The sequence below is a fragment of the Panthera tigris genome, chromosome D1 (genome assembly GCF_018350195.1).
Source record: "Panthera tigris isolate Pti1 chromosome D1, P.tigris_Pti1_mat1.1, whole genome shotgun sequence".
NCBI classification, from domain to species: Eukaryota; Metazoa; Chordata; class Mammalia; order Carnivora; family Felidae; genus Panthera; species Panthera tigris.
This window is the reverse complement of record NC_056669.1, coordinates 40239516-40259019: the sequence shown is the minus strand read 5'-3', so window position 1 is coordinate 40259019 and position 19504 is coordinate 40239516. Positions and strand designations below refer to the sequence as shown.

Sequence of the window (19504 nt, the reverse complement as noted above, 5' to 3'; positions counted from 1 at the left end):
CTACATATTGAGAGAGCTGCTAGAAGCTGGGCTCCAAGGACACGGAGGGAGGGGGGTGGGAGGGGGCCTCTTTATTAACAATGAGTGAATTGGCATTAGTCATCACTCCTGTCTTCTTTTAACTATAGGTATTTATCAAAGTGCTGGATAATAATGATAATGGCCCAGAATTCTCTCAGCCGAATTACGATGTGACAATTTCCGAGGACGTGCTTCCAGATACAGAGATATTGCAGATTGAAGCCACCGATAGAGACGAGAAACACAAGCTGAGCTACACTGTCCACAGCAGCATCGACTCTGTCAGTATGAGAAAATTCCGGATTGACCCCAGCACCGGTGTGCTCTACACGGCCGAGAGGCTGGACCATGAGGCCCAGGACAAGCACATCCTCAACATAATGGTAGGACCAAACTGCTGATTTGCTCTCCTAACAGAGTCGTTGACCGTTCAAGACACATTCCTTGGTCTTCAGGAGTACAGGGCCCTTACGTTTTGTAAGTAGTAGTACATTTGGTCTTTTCACAGCAGGGCTGCGTTCCTTTTTTGCTTTTTTTTTTTTTTTTTCCAGTGAGGAATTGGCTATTGTTACAGAGTGACTCGATACTTTTGCCAAACTGAAATATTAGATGAGTTCTTCAGACAGTGGCTTCCCAGGAAATGCTGCTGACAGGCTGACTTGGGAAGGAAGGAACAGGCCATGTTTCTGTAAATCTCCCAGGTTATGATGTTGGTTCGCATCCAGAAGATTTTTGTGGAAAAGTTTAACAGAAGTTCCTTGAGAAGTTAATCACCAGGGTGATCATTTACTCACCCTATGCAGTGCTCAGTCCTGGGAGGCATGTAGGGAACTGAGTCATTACCTACTGCACAGGCATTGGACCAGTGAATACTGGCACCCAAGAGAGATCTCAAAACACTCCGAAGCCTGCAGAGAGTGTTAGTTAGGTCTGAGGTGGGGCTCATGGGGCCTCCGAATTATGTGGATGGAAGTTGCTTTAATTTTAAAGTGGAGTTGCTCGAGTTCACATAAGTGGGAAGTAGAGATGAAGAGAAACGCCTTTGATTAGCTTATGGCCTAAAATCTGTCCCTTTGACCACCCAAGTGCCTGTGGGCCATTGCATTGCACAGCTACTGCCTAACAGACCCCCTGAATTCCTTAAGACCAGTAGGAAGACACAGACTAAATTTTGTGTACTGACTGGCTTTCAAACACACTAAGACGCTACCAGTGTCCTAGCAGCTGAAGGTGATGTTCCACTGAGTGCTACTCTTCCTTCCCAAGTCTGGAAACCCTCTTGGGCAAGACCAAGCTGGAATGCCATGCCCTTGGCTGTGGTTTCCAGCTGTGACACCAGGGGCGGAAGAAGAGGGACTCATAGAGACCATCAGATCCACCCTCATTCATTCAACAGATATTTCTCCAGCACCTACTGTGTACCAAGCCCTGCTCTAGGCACTGAGGATACAAGAGACACATTCCACTGGATGTTCCACTGGAACAGACCTAGATTCCAATAATCTTCATATACAGAGCTCAGCTCTGTCCTTGGGTGTAGGAGGCCGGTCTACAGGCAGGAAAATTGAGCACATTCACTGGGGTGCTTCTGCATGTGTTTTACTCAGGGGCAGAAACCTTACGCCAACGACTAATTCCATTCTCACTAGTCAAGTCATTTCTGTTCATTCTTTCCTTAACAAACTCAAAATTCAGTTTGGTCACCCTGTATCATTTATCATTTCTGTAATTGATTATTTAGAGCAAACATGTCCTTTGTGCTGCCTTTCTCCCAGCAAAGCCATTTTAAGTCATTTTGCTCGTTACTTCTAGGTACTATTTCTGAAAAGCCCTTTCCCTTTGATGGCTCTCCTCGGTCTATTTTCTAATTTCTTCACATCCCTCTGAAGTTATGGAGTCTATAATTGAACAAATGGAAGGCACACATTTGATTAGTGCTACAGCAAATTATAGCAAAATCATGTGGTTAGGGCTAAAGAATTGATTATTTGCAAGCTCCTGGCATATGCAAAGCAGGGGAAACTTTCAAGCGGTCAGGCAAGTTTCCTTGGTGAAGTCACAAGGGGGGGGGGGCTCTCACATTTTAGGAAGATTTAGTTCCTCTTCCTGGGAATCAGGGCTCCCCCTCGGTCTTGGGCCTTGGCATTGGTTGGCTCTTGCCTGAAATATGTGGTGGCCCACGCCCCCCATTTACCACTTGTACTTGCTTTTGTTAACCTCTTCCAAGAAGCTGAATGCCACCTTAACTTCTTCTTACTCCTCACTCCCATTCTGGCACTTACCACCAGGCCTTACACCTGCTTACTTATTTCTATGATCCTGTTAGCTTCTTGAGGGCAAGGACCAAATCTGAATCGCTGCTGAAGTCAGGAGAGAGTGAAGCCAGGACTTGACAGATAATAGGTGACGATAAATGTTTGTTGAATGAATGAATAAATGGCAGTGCCTGCTTTGCATTTGTTAATTCTTTCATTAAACTTTTTTGTTTCCCTCTCAGAAGAGCCCCATCTGCCATTCCATTAGCAGCTATATATACACAAATGAGGGGGTAGTGGCGGTGGGAGGTGGTACAGAGAAAAGTGCTGTATCGGTGATGCCCAGGCATCAGCTCCACACACACACAGACTGAGGATGGACCGTAGGTCAGTCAGAATGCTGAGCGATAAAATGGATGGGGCCCTTACTCTCAATTTGTTCCCGGTTAGTGTCCTCACTTGATATACCATCATTTACTGGGCACCTACTGTGTGCCCGGGATTGCATCAAGCACTTGGTGTGAGTTACCTCCTTTGGTATTTACCACAGATATAGCCATGTGACTTCCTTGCAATTTAAGATTTTAGTCCTGCTGCTTCTTGTATTTTGCCTGAAGGTCAGAGATCAGGAGTTTCCTTATCGAAGAAACTTGGCCCGAGTCATTGTGAATGTGGAAGATGCTAATGATCACAGTCCTTATTTTACCAACCCACTGTATGAAGCATCTGTATTTGAATCGGCTGCTCTGGGATCAGCTGTTCTGCAGGTGACGGCTCTGGACAAAGACAAAGGGGAAAATGCAGAACTCATATATACCATAGAAGCAGGTGAGAGCTGTTGCACAGATTGTAACATAATGCATGGCATTTGCCCCTCCGTAGTGTTGATCACCATGTGAAATTCACATCGTTACCACTGGAATGTCTCCCAAAGAATTTCTTGGCCAACCAACTGCCCGATTTGCGTGATGATGCTGTATAGAGTTCTTGGCATTCCTGTAATATGTTTTCCATCACTGACAGTGAGGAGAGAGTTCCCTCTTATTGTGTTATTCTCGGATTTTTCTGGAATGAAAGGGAGAGAAGAAATGGGTGGTGAACTCAGTGACTTTTACTGATGGGTCGACAAGCCATGGCCTTGGACTAAAATAACCAAAGCCTTCCACCTTTTGAGGGCTGCCAGGCTGTCCTATGAATTGGATCCCACAAGTCTTTGTTTACTTGTCAGTGGGCAAGCGGTGGGCTTCAAAAATACCTACACCCCCACTGTTTGCAAAAATTAACTTCACCCGAGGGGAATCAGAGTAGCGCAGTAGGTGGTAGGCACTGAAATGTCTACTTAACTGGACAGATAAATAAATACAGGCTCAAATTTTGTGAAATTTGAGATTTTTAACGTTTTTTAAAGTTTATTTATTTATTTATTTTGAGAGAGAGAGAGAGAGAGAGCGTGCGGGGGAGCAGGGGTGCAGAGAGAGTGAGAATCCCAAGCAGGCTTCGCTCTGTCAAGGCAGAGCCCAACACGGGGCTTGATCTCTTGAACTGTGAAATCATGACCTGAGCCGAAATCAAGAGTTGGATGCTTAACCGGCTCAGCTACCTAGGCGCCCCTTAAATTTGAGATTTTTAAAATCAATTTGACCATCTATAAGGCAAGACCATAGTTCACTGATGGTTTGAAGATGGAGAAAGGAAGAAAACACTTCTGACAGAGGAGAGGAGAATCCAAGCAAGGGATAGGACTATGAACCTAAAAATTACAAATATCTCTTACCTGTTCTATTTTCCTTTCCCCTCTTCTGTCGTTCTTTGAATATTCAAGCCACATATTTCCAAAATGTTCTACAACATTATGTCTGTCGTGCATAAATGCCAAATGCTGTCTCTTTTTATGCCAGCGCTGGAAAAGCTTCTTTCCCGTGATTTAAATGTGGAGCATTTTTGTGAGTGGTTGAATTAAAATATGAATGCTAGGACGACAGTTTGGGGCTAAAAAATATTAGAAAAAGAAAAGCCAACAGTCTTCTTTTTTTAAAAAGCCACTGCATCCAATGCTAATCTAAAACTGTTTCCTGTATTAGGCACCCACATTTTATAGGAGTCTAAGCTAAGCTCTATACAAAAAAAATAATAAAATGAAGAAATAAAATACACAGGTTCACAACTCCAGGTGCCCCAAGCAACTTCACCAATAGTTTTTCTAGATTTTTATGGAATTTCCTGCTAATGTAAAGCCTGACCAGCACTTTTCTTTTAGATGCTATGGTGCATCTGTTGTTTACCCCAAGAACGTTTAATTATTTGATTATATAATCTTTGTTCTCCTAGTTCCACAAATAATATAGGGCAACTTCTTTTCAAAGACCCAAATATTTAAATAACGTCACAGAAAGTGTCGCCTGATCCAACAACTCTTTAGAGTCTTTCTACGGTTTTTTTTTCCTAATCTTATATATAGCTTCCTTTCCCCGGTATTCATCCATGCATATGCATCGTTTCATATCATTGTGATCATTTAGGTATGGAGTCCTACTTCTGTTTTTTTTTACTTAACATTTTCTAAGTGTCGTCTATGGTGTCTACTTGCTTTTTGTGTTTGTCATTAAGGCTACTACTTATACTGTCTTAGAGAGGCAGATAATTTCTAAACCAAGAGTCATTTCCCATCCAGCTGACAAGACTGCTTTTCTTATCTTTCAGCAGCCACACGCTACAGCCTGGTGCTGTGCATAGACAAGGGATTCCATCATTCCTATAACAGTAGGTTAAAAATTGAGAAGTTATTTCCTTAAAACATCTTTTATAGAGAAAAGTTGAATTTTCCAAAAACCCATAGGAATGATTGGTATCTCAAAAAATGGAATCTCAAACAATGACCCCCGATTGTACGTGTAAGAAGCTGATGAGGATTTCAGTGTGTGCACAGTTAAGTCACAAGTGGTGATGGGGCTCCTTCATGGACAGACAGACCTCACTAGCCCCTGACTGCTCCCGACCAAGCCAGTCCCTTCCCAGATCATGCTAGGAAAGAGGGAAAACCCAGATGCTTCCAACATTTTGAAGCAAACGACAAAGTGGTTATGGGAAGAGGACATTTTCCTTAAGTTCTCTTACAAACCTCAGATAAGCAAGATTTTACTCTGGTTACTGGTGGGCCATAAACTTCCTATCCCCTGTCTGGCTTCTAAAATAACTACTGAAGCTTTTATTTTGACCCAAAGGACTGAGGTGGACTTTGAGCGCAGAACTTCTAATTTAGCTCACGTTTCTATTTGGTGCAACAGTGGCTCATGGGTGGGCTTCGAAACAGGAGAGACAAAGACTAAGAATTGAGTTGTGATGGGGGCATATTGGATCCCAAGATGCATACAGATAGAGAATTAAAAATCTTTTGTAGCTCTACCTGTCCATTCAATCATTTAATACATATTTATTGAACACCTTCTTTGTGCCATGACTGTGCTATATGCTAGATAAATAATGGTAAGTAAGATAAGTTCAGCTTTTGCTCACTTGCCAGAAGTCTACAAGAAACTAACTATAGATTCCAAGAAAACAAGCAGAGGTTAGTTTCCAAGGATTCGAGGATAGCAGGAGAGAATAAGCAGGAAGTGGATTCTAAGAAAATGGGCAGGCAGTATGTTAAAGAGGGTAAGAGACCGAGAGCCCACTTTGGACATGATCAATGAGCACAGCATCCAGGCAGGTGTGACAGGCGGGTCAGTAGCCCTGGGACAGCAGGGCTGTGAAGTTCTACTCGAGACCAGAAGCTAGCTCCCCATCATCCCTGCCATATATCTTTCTGGGCATGAAGGAATATGCTGGGCCTACAGCGAGGGAGGACTTAGCTGGAGACTCCACAGAGGGAGTCCACAATCAAGGAGCATGGAGACATTTGGCTCTGTTGCATTCGTCATTTGGGGCTGAGTGTTGGTGACCATTATCTCTACAACCTCTACATCTTCCTCCTCTGAGATTCTGAAGCAAAATGATTCCCGCCTCCTTGCGAGGGTCTATGAATCAAGTGTCAGACTCACGCTCAATGCCACTATTTACTGAACGTTTGCAAGCCTGCTCATGAGATCCTTGAACTTCATGCCGTCCTCACATGTAGAGGTGACAAGGAAAAAAATCATGCTGACACCAAAGATGACATTGTTAAATACTCACATTTGGGGGGCTGGCATCAAATCCTTTACCTCTTTATTAAATTTCTTCTTTAAAAATAAGCAGATTTTTTATGAACATTACTGTTTTATTCTCAGACACAGAGAAGTTGATTGAATAAGTATGTAGTAAGAAGTATGTATACCACTGTATTTGCTGCATATTTCAGGAGATACATGTAAGTGCCTCCCAATGCAGGAGTCTGTCTTAATAATAATGACATTGAAGCTGTCTCTATGCCTGCCATCCTTCAGTGCTTCAAACAGAAAGAAAACTCCAGGTACAACTGAATAACCATGATTTTTAACTTTGTTTTTAAAGAATCTAGACACGCAGGCCTATGCGTTCTTTGAGAAGTATCAGAAAGCCTGATGAGAGAAACAAAAAGCAACTGGGTGAAGGATTCTTTTTTTGTTATTTTTTTTTAATGTTTATTTATTTGTAAGAGAGAGAGCACACGCGGGTGAGGGGCAGAGAGAGAGGGAGACAGGATCCAAAGCGTGCTCTGCACTGACAACAGAGAACCCAACACAGGGCTCAGGCTCACGAACCGTGAGATCGTGACCTGAGCCAAAGCCGGACATTCAACCGACTGAACCGCCCAGGCGCCCCTGAAGGATTCTGCTTCCCACTGTCCACTGCTTTTCAGCCAGCTTCTTGACATCCTTCAGTCTTGCGTTCCCCATTCTTTACTCCTCTCGTATCCTCATCCTCAGCAACCTCAGATTTCACACCACTCAATGTTTCAGAGGCAGGGCTCTCAACTTCTGGAGTGTCGTGGGTCGCAGCCTTCCCACTCCAGACACATCAAAGTGGGGTGCCAGTTTCTCAGTTTCAGATGGGTGATGCCTCAGGTTTTCGGTTTTGATGCTGGTGCAGGTGATCAGCAGTTTGCTACTCCTCTGGAAGCCTCTCCAGTAGTTAGGATGGTTACAGATTGGAGGGACTGCCTTAAAATTTATGTCTAGTTTTAAGTCTGTGTGTGCATGTGTGCCTTTTGGGGTGTGTGGGAGTGAACGACAGAAGGGTAGTCAGAAAAAAGTCCTCCCAACTTACAAAGCAAACAGGGACTTAGGAGGAATTCTTCAGGCCTGAACAAAAGACCCCCCCCCCTCACCAAAGCAGTGTTTGGAGTGAAGTCGGTTTTGATGTGGTGAAACAATGCCAGTTCCATGTAGCAAAGCCTATCTTTGGGATAATCTGCAATCAAATGCCTGTGGTATACTGTTCTGAAACAACTCTCACAACTATCTTTCTCATTACATAGTACACAGAATATGGCACTGGTTTAGGTAAAAATGCCTTTCTCACAGTGGCATTGTACACAGTATTGTGTTGTTGTTATTAACCTGGATTAAGAAGCTACCAACCCGAAATTTACAGTTTTACTGAAAAACTTATTTCAGTCGCTTTTGAATTCCCCTAAAAGCAAAGTCTTTCATTCTATCTCAGAATGAGATGGAATGGATAGAAATAATTGCTTTCCCCTTGCCATGCTGCAGTAAAGTAGACTTTAGATGAAGAACTAATCTTCAAAACATGACATGTAACCCATTTCCCCATTGATTTCTATATTGTAGGGAACACTGGGAACACATTTAAGATTGAACCAGTCCTGGGCATCATCACCGTTTCCAAAGAACCAGACATGACAACGACGGGTCAGTTTGTACTGTCGGTCAAAGTCACGGATCAGGGTTCCCCACCAATGTCTGCCACTGCAATTGTGCGCATTTCCGTTACCATGTCTGATAATTCTCACCCCAAGTTCACTCACAAAGACTACCAAGCAGAAGTAAATGAAAATGTTGATATTGGAACGTCAGTCATTTTAATCTCTGCCATCAGTCAGTCTACCCTCATTTATGAAGTCAAAGATGGAAACATCGATGGGATCTTTACCATAAATCCGTATTCTGGAGTCATCACCACCCGGAAGGCACTGGATTACGAGCGTACTTCCTCTTATCAGCTCATCATTCAGGCCACTAACATGGCAGGAATGGCTTCCAATGCCACAGTCAATATTCAGATTGTTGATGAAAATGATAATGCCCCAGTGTTTCTCTTTTCTCAATATTCAGGCAGCCTAAGTGAGGCTGCCCCAGTCAATAGCATCGTCAGGAGCTTGGATAACAGCCCACTGGTGATTCGAGCCACCGATGCTGACAGCAACCGGAATGCTCTGCTGGTATATCAAATTGTGGAGTCCACGGCCAAGAAGTTCTTCACAGTGGATTCCAGTACAGGTGCAATCAGAACAATTGCCAACCTGGACCATGAAACTATTGCCCATTTCCATTTTCATGTGCATGTGAGAGACAGTGGCAGCCCCCAGCTGACTGCAGAGAGTCCTGTTGAAGTCAACATAGAGGTGACAGATGTGAACGATAACCCGCCTGTTTTTACTCAGGCTGTGTTTGAGACCATCTTACTTCTACCCACCTATGTTGGAGTAGAGGTTCTGAAAGTTAGTGCCACAGATCCTGACTCCGAGGTGCCCCCTGAACTGACATATAGCCTAATGGAAGGCAGCTTGGATCATTTTCTAATTGACTCCAACAGTGGAGTACTCACCATAAAAAACAACAACCTCTCCAAAGATCACTACATGTTGATAGTTAAAGTATCTGATGGAAAGTTCTACAGTACGGCCGTGGTCACCATCTTGGTTAAAGAAGCCATGGATAGTGGCCTCCACTTTACACAAAGCTTTTACTCGACCTCGATCTCAGAGAACAACACTAACATAACCAAAGTTGCTATTGTCAATGCCATTGGAAATCGCCTTAATGAGCCCTTAAAATATAGCATCCTAAACCCAGGAAATAAGTTCAAGATAAAATCTACCTCAGGGGTCATTCAGACCACCGGAGTCCCCTTTGACCGTGAAGAACAAGAGTTATATGAGCTGGTGGTGGAAGCCAGCCGCGAGCTAGACCATCTGCGTGTGGCTAGAGTGGTGGTGAGGGTTAACATTGAAGACATAAATGATAATTCCCCAGTCTTTGTGGGCCTCCCTTACTATGCTGCTGTGCAAGTTGATGCTGAGCCTGGGACTCTGATTTACCAGGTGACAGCCATTGACAAAGATAAAGGTGCAAATGGAGAAGTGACCTATGTCCTACAGGATGACTATGGCCACTTTGAGATCAACCCTAATTCAGGGAATGTTATTTTAAAAGAAGCATTCAACTCTGACTTGTCTAACATTGAGTATGGAGTCACCATCCTAGCCAAAGATGGTGGAAAACCCTCTTTATCCACATCTGTGGAACTTCCCATCACAATCGTCAACAAAGCAATGCCTGTGTTTGATAAGCCCTTTTATACAGCATCGATCAACGAAGACATCAGAATGGATACCCCCATTCTAAGCATCAATGCCACCAGTCCAGAAGGCCAAGGCATCATATATATCATTATTGATGGGGATCTTTACAAACAGTTTAACATTGACTTTGACACCGGGGTCCTGAAAGTTGTTAGTCCTTTGGATTATGAAATTACATCTGTTTACAGGTTGACGGTAAGAGCCAGTGATGCCCTTACTGGTGCCAGGGCTGAAGTCACCGTTGACTTGCTGGTTAATGATGTAAATGACAACCCCCCTATTTTCGATCAACCCACATATAATACAACATTATCAGAAGCATCTCTCATTGGAACACCTGTTTTGCAAGTTGTCTCTACTGATGCAGACTCGGAAAATAATAAATTGGTACATTATCAGATTGTCCAGGACACTTACAACAGCACAGATTATTTTCACATAGACAGCGCAAGTGGCTTAATCCTGACAGCACGGATGCTGGACCACGAGTTAGTGCAACACTGCACTTTGAAAGTCAGAGCAACAGATAATGGCTTCCCATCACTGAGCAGTGAGGTCCTGGTTCATATCTATATCTCAGACATAAATGACAACCCTCCCGTTTTTAATCAGCTCATTTATGAATCATACGTGAGTGAATTAGCCCCCCGGGGCCATTTTGTAACCTGTGTTCAAGCCTCTGATGCAGACAGCTCTGATTTTGACCGCTTGGAGTATAGCATTTTATCTGGGAATGACCGGACGAGCTTTCTGATGGATGGCAAGAGTGGCGTCATCACACTGTCCAACCACCGGAAGCAGAGAATGGAGCCTCTGTACAGTCTCAACGTGTCGGTGTCTGATGGGTTGTTCACTAGCACTGCACAGGTGCATATCAGGGTACTTGGGGCTAACCTGTACAGCCCTGCCTTTTCCCAAAGCACTTACGTAGCTGAAGTGAGAGAGAACGCAGCCGCTGGGACAAAGGTGATTCATGTTCGAGCTACGGACGGGGATCCAGGGACATATGGACAGATCACTTATGCCATCATCAATGACTTTGCTAAGGATCGATTCCTCATAGACAGCAATGGACAAGTCATCACAACAGAAAGGCTTGACCGGGAGAACCCTCTGGAAGGAGACATTAGTATTTTTTTGAGGGCCCTTGATGGTGGAGGGAGAACGACTTTTTGCACTGTGAGAGTGATTGTTGTGGATGAAAATGACAATGCTCCCCAGTTCATGACAGTGGAATACAGAGCCAGCGTCAGGGCAGACGTTGGAAGGGGCCATTTGGTCACTCAGGTTCAAGCCATGGATCCAGATGACGGCGCTAATTCACGGATTACCTATTCTCTATATAGCGAGGCCTCAGTGTCGGTGGCTGACCTCCTAGAAATCGATCCTGACAATGGCTGGATGGTCACTAAGGGCAATTTTAACCAGCTGAAAAACACAGTGCTGTCATTCTTTGTCAAAGCAGTAGATGGGGGCATTCCAGTAAAGCACTCCCTCATTCCTGTCTATATCCACGTCCTGCCCCCTGAAACATTCTTGCCTTCATTCACCCAGTCTCAGTATTCTTTCACTGTTTCAGAAGATACAGCCATTGGGAGCACGGTGGATACGCTGCGAATTTTGCCCAGTCACAGTGTCAGATTCAGCACAGTTAATGGGGAACGGCTAGAAAATAACAAAGGGGGTGTCTTTGTCATAGAGCAGGAAACAGGCACAATCAAGCTTGACAAACGCCTTGATCATGAAGTCAGCCCAGCGTTCCACTTTAAGGTAGCAGCCACCATACCCCTGGACAAGGTAGACATTGTGTTTACTGTAGATGTAGATATCAAGGTACTGGATTTGAATGACAACAAACCAGTCTTTGAAACTTCCAGCTATGAGACGATTATAATGGAAGGGATGCCTGTCGGCACCAAACTCACACAGGTGAGAGCCATCGACATGGATTGGGGAGCCAATGGGCAGGTCACTTACTCCCTGCACTCGGATTCCCAGCCTGAAAAGGTAATGGAAGCCTTCAATATTGACAGCAACACAGGCTGGATCAGTACCTTGAAGGACCTGGATCACGAGACAGATCCCGCCTTCACCTTCTCTGTGGTGGCCTCCGACCTGGGAGAGGCCTTCTCTCTTTCATCCACGGCTTTGGTCTCTGTCAGGGTGACAGATATAAATGACAATGCACCAGTCTTTGCCCACGAGGTGTACCGAGGGAATGTGAAGGAGAGCGACCCTCCTGGAGAGGTGGTAGCCGTGCTCAGCACATGGGACAGAGACACTTCCGACATTAATCGCCAAGTGAGCTACCATATTACAGGTAAGTCAGCCACCTTGGCTTTCACTGGGTGCTCTGCTTTCTAAAGAAAGTAGGAAGAGGCAGAGGATAAGAGTAGGAGAGAAGAAGGAAGATGACGTGGGGGTTGAGAGTAATAAAACCTTTCTGGGGCTGAGTGAAAGATCTCCAAGTAGACTGTTTTTCAGTTTTGGGCTGTTGCTGGCTCAGCCCTAGCTTGGAGTTCATTGGTTGGCCTATGACGGATTACCCAGATTGGTATCCAGTCTTTGCATCCCCTTTTATCATTTAAAAAGGAGTCCAGCCAACTATCTCAGTTAAAAAATGAAAATTACAGCTTTTTTGGGGAGAAGGGAGATATATTTTAACTAAATTCCTACCTTTTGTATTGGTAAGGAAAATAAATCCCAGTAAGCTTCATTTATTTATTTTTTTTAAGATGAGATTTATTGTCAGATTGGTCCAGTAAGCTTCATTTACAAGTTCCTCCTGGTAGTGAAAACTCCTACTCACGCACACGTACCCACCTATACAAATTAAAGGGCACGGTTTGACCTTTTGCTAAAAATCTTAAGTCGTGATTCCGTAAATCAAAGAGTATTTCTCCAGAGAACTCCATTTTCTCAGATGTCTGTTTTTTCTTTCCAAATAGTAAGTAGCAGGTCGGTGGAAACGCCAAGGTAGACAAATGAGGTCCCCCAGAGTGGACAAAAAATGTCACCATTGCTCTGAGGCGCAGAGGATTTCATGTTGGTGTCACTGATCAGGGGTAGCTTTATGTGGGGGGGGGGGGTGGTGACTGGCGTTAGACTGAAAATGGGAAGGTTGGTGGTATAAGAACAGTCTTCCTAAAAACTATTTAAGGGTTTTAAAGCTAATATTTTGATGTTGTGACATTCAAAGGCAGAACATAAGCAAAGTGCCAAAAGATTTTAAAGAATCCATCAATACTTGTAGTCAGGTGGCTTCCCTTTAGAAAAACTACATTATTCAAAGTGAAAAATGAATTAATTAGAATGCCCTCAGGACACAGAATCTGCTTAAGTACGTTACTGGGAAAGTTAATTAATCACTGCAGAATAAGATCCACAGGAGAGCATATGTGTCAATGCCTGGGATTGCCACTCTTCTCCATCACTCCTCTCCTTTTTCTTTATAGAACTGTTTTCTTGATGGTGTTTTCTGTTTAAACTATTTATGCATTCGTGCTTTATCTGATACCTTCCTTTTTTTTTCATTAAAATGTACATTTCTGCTGAAAAGACATGAGCGATAGTCGTAAGGAAAGAAAAGTTGAGTAAAGCATCACTTACGTTTATTTGCATTCAGTTGCAGACAAAAAGCTTTTTAGGCATTCTGAGAGCTACTTTTCTATTGGGAAGAATTGCTCAATTTTCAGCTTTAATTATTTATACTTTGTCTCTGGATTGTCAGTGGATGATTTAAAGGGACCATCCCATCAACTTTACCGAAGTAATGAGAACAGAGTAGCTTAAAGCTACTGTTACGATTAGCAGTGCCAACCACCAACTGATTTTAATTAGGTTTAACTTTTGCTCTTGATGTAACACAACTTGGCTGCACTGCCGCAGATTAACAAAGGACCATTAATCATTTTATTTAACAAAAGATGTGGGCCCGCACTGAAAGCATTTAATGGAGAGGTGAAATTTGTGCATGCTAAAATAATATTCAACGGAAGCATAATTGAATCGTAGCCAGTGGCAGAGGAAAGTGATATCCCAGGGAGGACCCTGAGCCTCAGCAGAAACAGGTTTCTCCACCTCAACGCGACTGACATTTGGGGCTGGAGAAGTCTCGTCTTGGCTGTAGGTGGCCGTGCTGTGCATTGTAGGGTGACAGGCAGCATCTCTGGCCTCCACCCAGGAGATTGCAGCAGCACCACCACCACCCTCAACATGACATTCAAAAATATCTCTCGACACTGACAAATGTCCTGGTGTGGGCGTGGTACACAGCCACTCCCGGCAGAAAACCACTGTCCTCGGGGAATGTGTGGCCCTCACAATTTCTGTGCTTTCTGTTCCCAATATGGTCCCTTTATCCCAGGCTTGTCCCCCACCGCTGAGGCCCCTGGACTGACCCCTCCCCATACCTTGAAAGTGCGTGTCCGGCACTAACATTCCCCTACTTCTCCCTCAGTCGCTCTGGCAGGACCACAGTCTTTGCCCTCCACTCTTTTAAAGATTCACTTTTTCAACAGACCAGCAGCCAGTACGCAGTATGCTCTCCTTAAATAAGGAGATGGGTGTATCGTCGGTCTTCCCCACTGGGACCTGAGCTCCCCTGTGGGGGCAGGGGTTTCTGCCAGTTTTGTCTGCGGCTGTGGCCCCACTGTCCGGAACAGTGCCTGGCCCAGAGCGAGCAACAGATACTTATAGAATGCCCGAACCAACAAAACGGTGATGATCTAACCAGATTCCGGGCTTCTTGCCAGTTGTCTTGTCCAGTCTTCCTCCATGTTTGAAAGTGACAGTGTTTCCCTCTTCAGGACTAGAAGGTCAAGGCAGTTTTCTTCTCTCCTCCTCTTCCTGTCTCCTCCAAGATGCTTTTGTCTCCGTGTAATTTAATGATGTGGGAAAGCAATATTGCCGGGCCACTGTCAATGCTTCGGCCTCATAAAAACTGTTCCCCCTCATCTCTTCTCCTTTCCTTCCGCTATCCCCAGCTTCAGTCTGATAAATTCGACCTAATTGCAGTGCTTATCTTTGAACTGCTCCTGAAATGACCCCTCTTAGGGCTACTTAATACTAATGGGTCTTCCTCTGTCACGCCAACTTTTCTTCCCCAAACTCCGGTCCTTGTAAGATGAGCGCAGCTGTATGATGAAGCCTTCGTTAAAAGATTCCTTAATAGAACTGACTGCCTCTCCTTGATTGCATAATCAACAGCTAATGAAATTGTCTTGGTAACAAGAGCTATAGTGTACTACATCCTCTCTCGAGACCAAATGGGAAGACAATTGTATCATCCTGAGAAGAGGATTCATTGTTCACAGTTTGAATTTGATTATCCTTCAGGGGGACTAAACAAGAGATCATCCCCAGTTTCTCTAAGTGCATTTTATTCTCTTGGAAAGTTACTGTTTTACATTCCCCACAAGCCAAGCATATAAATATCTGCTTTTGTTGCAGGAGCATCAAAAGGAAGTAACTGTCAATTTTTTTCCAGTTTTGTAAATGATACAGTTGCAGGGGCAGCTGGATGACCCCACACGGGCCTCTCACTGGAGGTGTAGATCAAAGCTCTTCATTGCACATCTTCAAAAAACACTTTTTTCTCTACAGGAGGGAACCCCCGAGGAAGGTTTGCTCTGGGCCTGGTGCAGAGTGAGTGGAAGGTCTATGTGAAAAGACCTTTAGATAGAGAAGAACAAGACATTTACTTCCTCAATATCACTGCTACCGACGGGCTTTTTGTCACACAGGCCATGGTAGAAGTGACTGTCAGTGATGTGAATGACAATAGCCCAGTGTGTGATCAGGTAAGATCTGTGGATATATCAGATATATTGCTGCTTTTTACTCTGTTTCTCAAAAATTAAATCAAAGCCCATTTCATTATTCTCCTGAAGGCCAGGTTACTTTCTGCTCTTGTCTCCTTAATTAGTGAGCTCCGATTGGATGCAAGAGGGTAGATGGTAGAATTTAGGATGAAACATTATAAACAAAAAAAGGCATAGGTAGCAACTTCAGGTACCCAATTTTGCCCAACCCAAAAAAAACACAAAAAGAAAATCATGAGGTTTTTGTTTTGTTTTGTTTTGTTTTAAGAGAGAGAGAGAGAGAGAGCTGGGGAGGGGCAAAAGGAGAAGGAGAGAGAGAATCTTAAGCAGGCTCCATGCCCAGCACAGACCCTGACATGGGTCAGTGGGTTCAGTCTCACCACTGTTAGATCATGACCTGAACTAAAATCAAGTGTCAGATGCTTAACTGACTGAGCCACTCAGGGGCCCCAAATTGTATTAATGCATTTTTTTGATTTTTTTTAAATGTTTATTTATTTTTGAGAGAGAGAGTGTGAACAGGGGAGGAGCAGAGAGAGAGGGAGACACAGAATCCAAAGCAGGCTCCAGGCTCTGAGCTGTCAGCACAGAGCCCGATGCAGGACTTGAACTCACAAACTGCGAGATCATGACCTGAACCAAAGTCAGATGGTTAACCGACTGAGCCACCCAGGCGCCCCAGTATTAATGCATTTTTAAAGAAATCATTTGTAATGCAAAATGTGGCAATTGCCTCACAAATACCAATGATTCAATTACCTTTCTTTACCTTTGCCAGGTTGCATACACAGCATTATTTCCTGAAGATATTCCATCAAATAAAATCATCCTGAAAGTCCGTGCCAAGGATGCCGATATTGGATCCAATGGAGATATACGATACTCACTCTACGGATCTGGAAACAATGAATTTTTTCTAGATGCAGAAAGTGGTAAGGTGAAATTTATTTTTTTGGGTAAATGCCATTGTTAATCCATGAGGGAAGTTAAACTCTCATATGGCCTCGTCACTAGTGGGTAGTTAGCATACAAGATCATCGATATGATGCCCTGCTATCTAGGACTCTAAAAAACACTAGCTGCACATGGTGTCTGATGATGGATGCCCTAGAGCGCACAAACTTTCTTTGGCCTACAAGATGTGCCCTGACTTTAGCTACATTCGTTAGCATCAAGTAATCAGATGTGTCTATTTGGTTCTTCTGTTTTTCATATCTGTGAGTTAAGGCACCTGCCCTATAAAGAATATAGAGTTACATCACAAATGCAAGTTGCAAACCGGAGAGCAATGCATAGTAAGGAGAGTTTTTTCTCTCTTGAAGTCCCTTTTGGGTCCCTTCCTGAAGCTTATTAACACACTTTTCTGGTTTTTATTAAAGATTCCCACCTAGTTTCTCCAAAGCTATGAGCCCTGAGATTAGTTTATATATTCAGGCAAAATTTATGAGGTCAAAGGTTATGTATGCTAAAGGCAGATGCCCACATTGAAGGCCAGAGCTAATGGAAAAGACATTTTTATGGAGGTAAATTATTTCAGTGTTGTGTACCGGATGGTTCATCCAATGGCAATTTGTAAATGAAGTGTAAAGATTGAATAATTTGCATATTTCCAGTGTTGTGTTGGTCCTAATGAATAATGACTAACTATTGAGTCTCCAAAGATAATGGCTCCTCCCTGCCCCTCTCCCGTGTCAGCTGCGTCCTACTAGGAAGCACTTGGCTCCATAGAAATATACGACTTGGCGATATAGGTCTAGCAATTACTTATTCAGTAGCTAACATTCATTGAGTAACTAGTAGACATAAAAGAACTTTATGGGATATTAGCGGTGGGCTGCAAGAGGAGTAAAACAAGTCATGCCTGAGGGATATTGAACCCAGTAGGGGGAAAAAATTTTTTTAAATAATAATAAAAGGCAGAATGAAATAAGTGCCCAGGAAGGATATCAGGGGAGTAATATCTGAGCACAGAGGAAAAAGTAGCTAATATTCTGATGAAGGGGAAGAGCTGGTAATTGAACCGAGGCAGGATTCTAGTAGCTGAAGCAGGACACTTCAGGCCCTGGGGTCAACATGAGCAGAGAGCATGGCACATTCGAGGAAGGGCATGTACAACACTGTCACTGGTGAGAAGAGCTATAGGATGGCCTACGAGAAAAGCGGTGTGAGAAAGAACTTTAGGCTGATCATGGAAGGTCTTGAATGCCAAACTGAAAAACCACTGGAAGTTTCTGAGAAGGAGAAGGAAATAGTCCAAGCTGTGTTTGAGAACTGGCTTACAGCAAGAAAGCCATAGAAGGAAATGCTTTATAAGTATAGATGGCTTGGTCTGAATAATGTCTACTAATTTTATTTAAGAATAATAGTATTTCATGAGTCATGCTTTTCAGCAAATAGCATTTATTCAGGTCTGTCACTGTGCTTGTTGCCATTGTCTGTTGAAATTTAAACAACTAACTCTCCACAGCGGCTGATACCTAGCACTGTTCCAGTGGTTAAAATAAAGATATATCTTAGCTCCTGACCTTGCTAAATTCCTGCTGATCCAAACCCCTCAAATATCCCCCCACTGGAACCCTCCCCAAGCAACCATAGGCCCTTCCACAGTCCAGCAAGTCGGGTTTACATTGGCACAATAGGATTCCTTCCAGACCTCTTTCTGCTAAAGCCAGCCTCTGTTTTGATTGTTTTCCTCTAAAAGATGGGGTGAAACAATGTTGGAAGCTCTGGAAGCAGCGAAGACTGCTCTTTCTGGGTCTGTGGATTATTGACGTGACTGACTACCAGAGAACTAAGGATACTTTTGTCAATTCTCTATGCTTTTTCTGGAGATATAGCAGAAATCCAGAGACACACATAGCTGATGTCCAGAGCAGGTCTTGAGAAGTTTAAAGAGCTACGGAGCTCTCCAGGTAGCCAAAGGAGGGAAATCCTGATACCAGGAGTTTCACAGTGAGATTAATTAATTTGAAGGCCATGCAGTTGATTTGTCGTTGTATCCAGAAATTCCATAGATTTTTCCCTGATGCTTAAAATTGGATTTGCTCTGTTTTTCAAAGTAGGAAGCACTTGAGCCAAATGTCATTGGTCCTTCCCGTATTGGGGATTCTTTATATACGTGATTCTCTGCTCTTCAAAGAAAAGTGGTTTTTGAAATGTGAGGCCTTTTATTTTCACAGGTGAATTAAAAACATTGGCTCTTTTGGACCGGGAAAGGGTCCCCGTGTACAACCTGATTGCCAGGGCCACTGATGGTGGTGGCAGGTTCTGCCAATCTGACATCCACCTGATCCTGGAGGACGTGAACGATAACCCCCCTGTGTTTTCTTCCGAGCACTACAATGCCTGTGTCTATGAGAACACGGCCACCAAGGCTCTCTTGACCAGAGTTCAAGCCGTGGATCCTGATGTTGGTAAGTCAGTTGCACTGATGCGATGCCTCCTTGTTCATGCTCTTGACATATCTTCAGTGGTTACCTCTCCTTTGGTTTTACCAGCCCACCTTGGTTCCTTACCATGAGAACACATGTGTTAAACCAATGACCACGTGTCAGCTTTTCCATTGATATGCTTTACATGTATGAGAGAACACTACAGGGTGTCCCCCGCCGCCCCGCTCCTCCTCTTTCTAGGGTTTCAAAAAGCTATACTCTGAATTTCCTTGCCTTCTAACGAAGAGTTTGGGGCTTGTTTGTTCTTTTTTAACCTTTAGAGTAAAAATAATAGCTTGCTTACTTGCCCATTCCTCCTGAACATAGTTAAAATGCTGTGTTGTGTGGCAGGGAGAATTCATTTCCATTTCTATAAAGAATTGCATCACATGCTTCAGCTGAAATATGACAATCTCGATTTATGGTAGTGCCCCACAGTGCAAAGAACAATTACTAAATGTGCTGCCAGTCCTA

General features: G+C 43.7%; 2 protein-coding genes across 2 annotated transcripts in view; both read left to right on the top strand.

Annotated features, from left to right (window-relative positions):
* The window catches only part of LOC122231475 (protocadherin Fat 3-like), a 266472-nt gene extending 255958 nt beyond the window's left edge, over positions 1-10514 (top strand). The window contains exons 7-10 of the mRNA XM_042959600.1: positions 129-404; positions 2894-3104; positions 8024-10407; positions 10497-10514. Coding sequence (XP_042815534.1) covers positions 129-404; positions 2894-3104; positions 8024-10407; positions 10497-10514 — 2889 coding nt within the window. The remainder of the gene's footprint in view (positions 1-128; positions 405-2893; positions 3105-8023; positions 10408-10496) is intronic.
* Positions 10515-10530: 16 nt separating this feature from the next.
* Positions 10531-19504, top strand: part of FAT3 (FAT atypical cadherin 3) — a 93798-nt gene continuing 84824 nt past the window's right edge. Inside the window, exons 1-4 of the mRNA XM_042959599.1 lie at positions 10531-12097; positions 15382-15578; positions 16378-16531; positions 18779-19012. Of these exons, the coding sequence (XP_042815533.1) occupies positions 10531-12097; positions 15382-15578; positions 16378-16531; positions 18779-19012 (2152 nt within the window). The remainder of the gene's footprint in view (positions 12098-15381; positions 15579-16377; positions 16532-18778; positions 19013-19504) is intronic.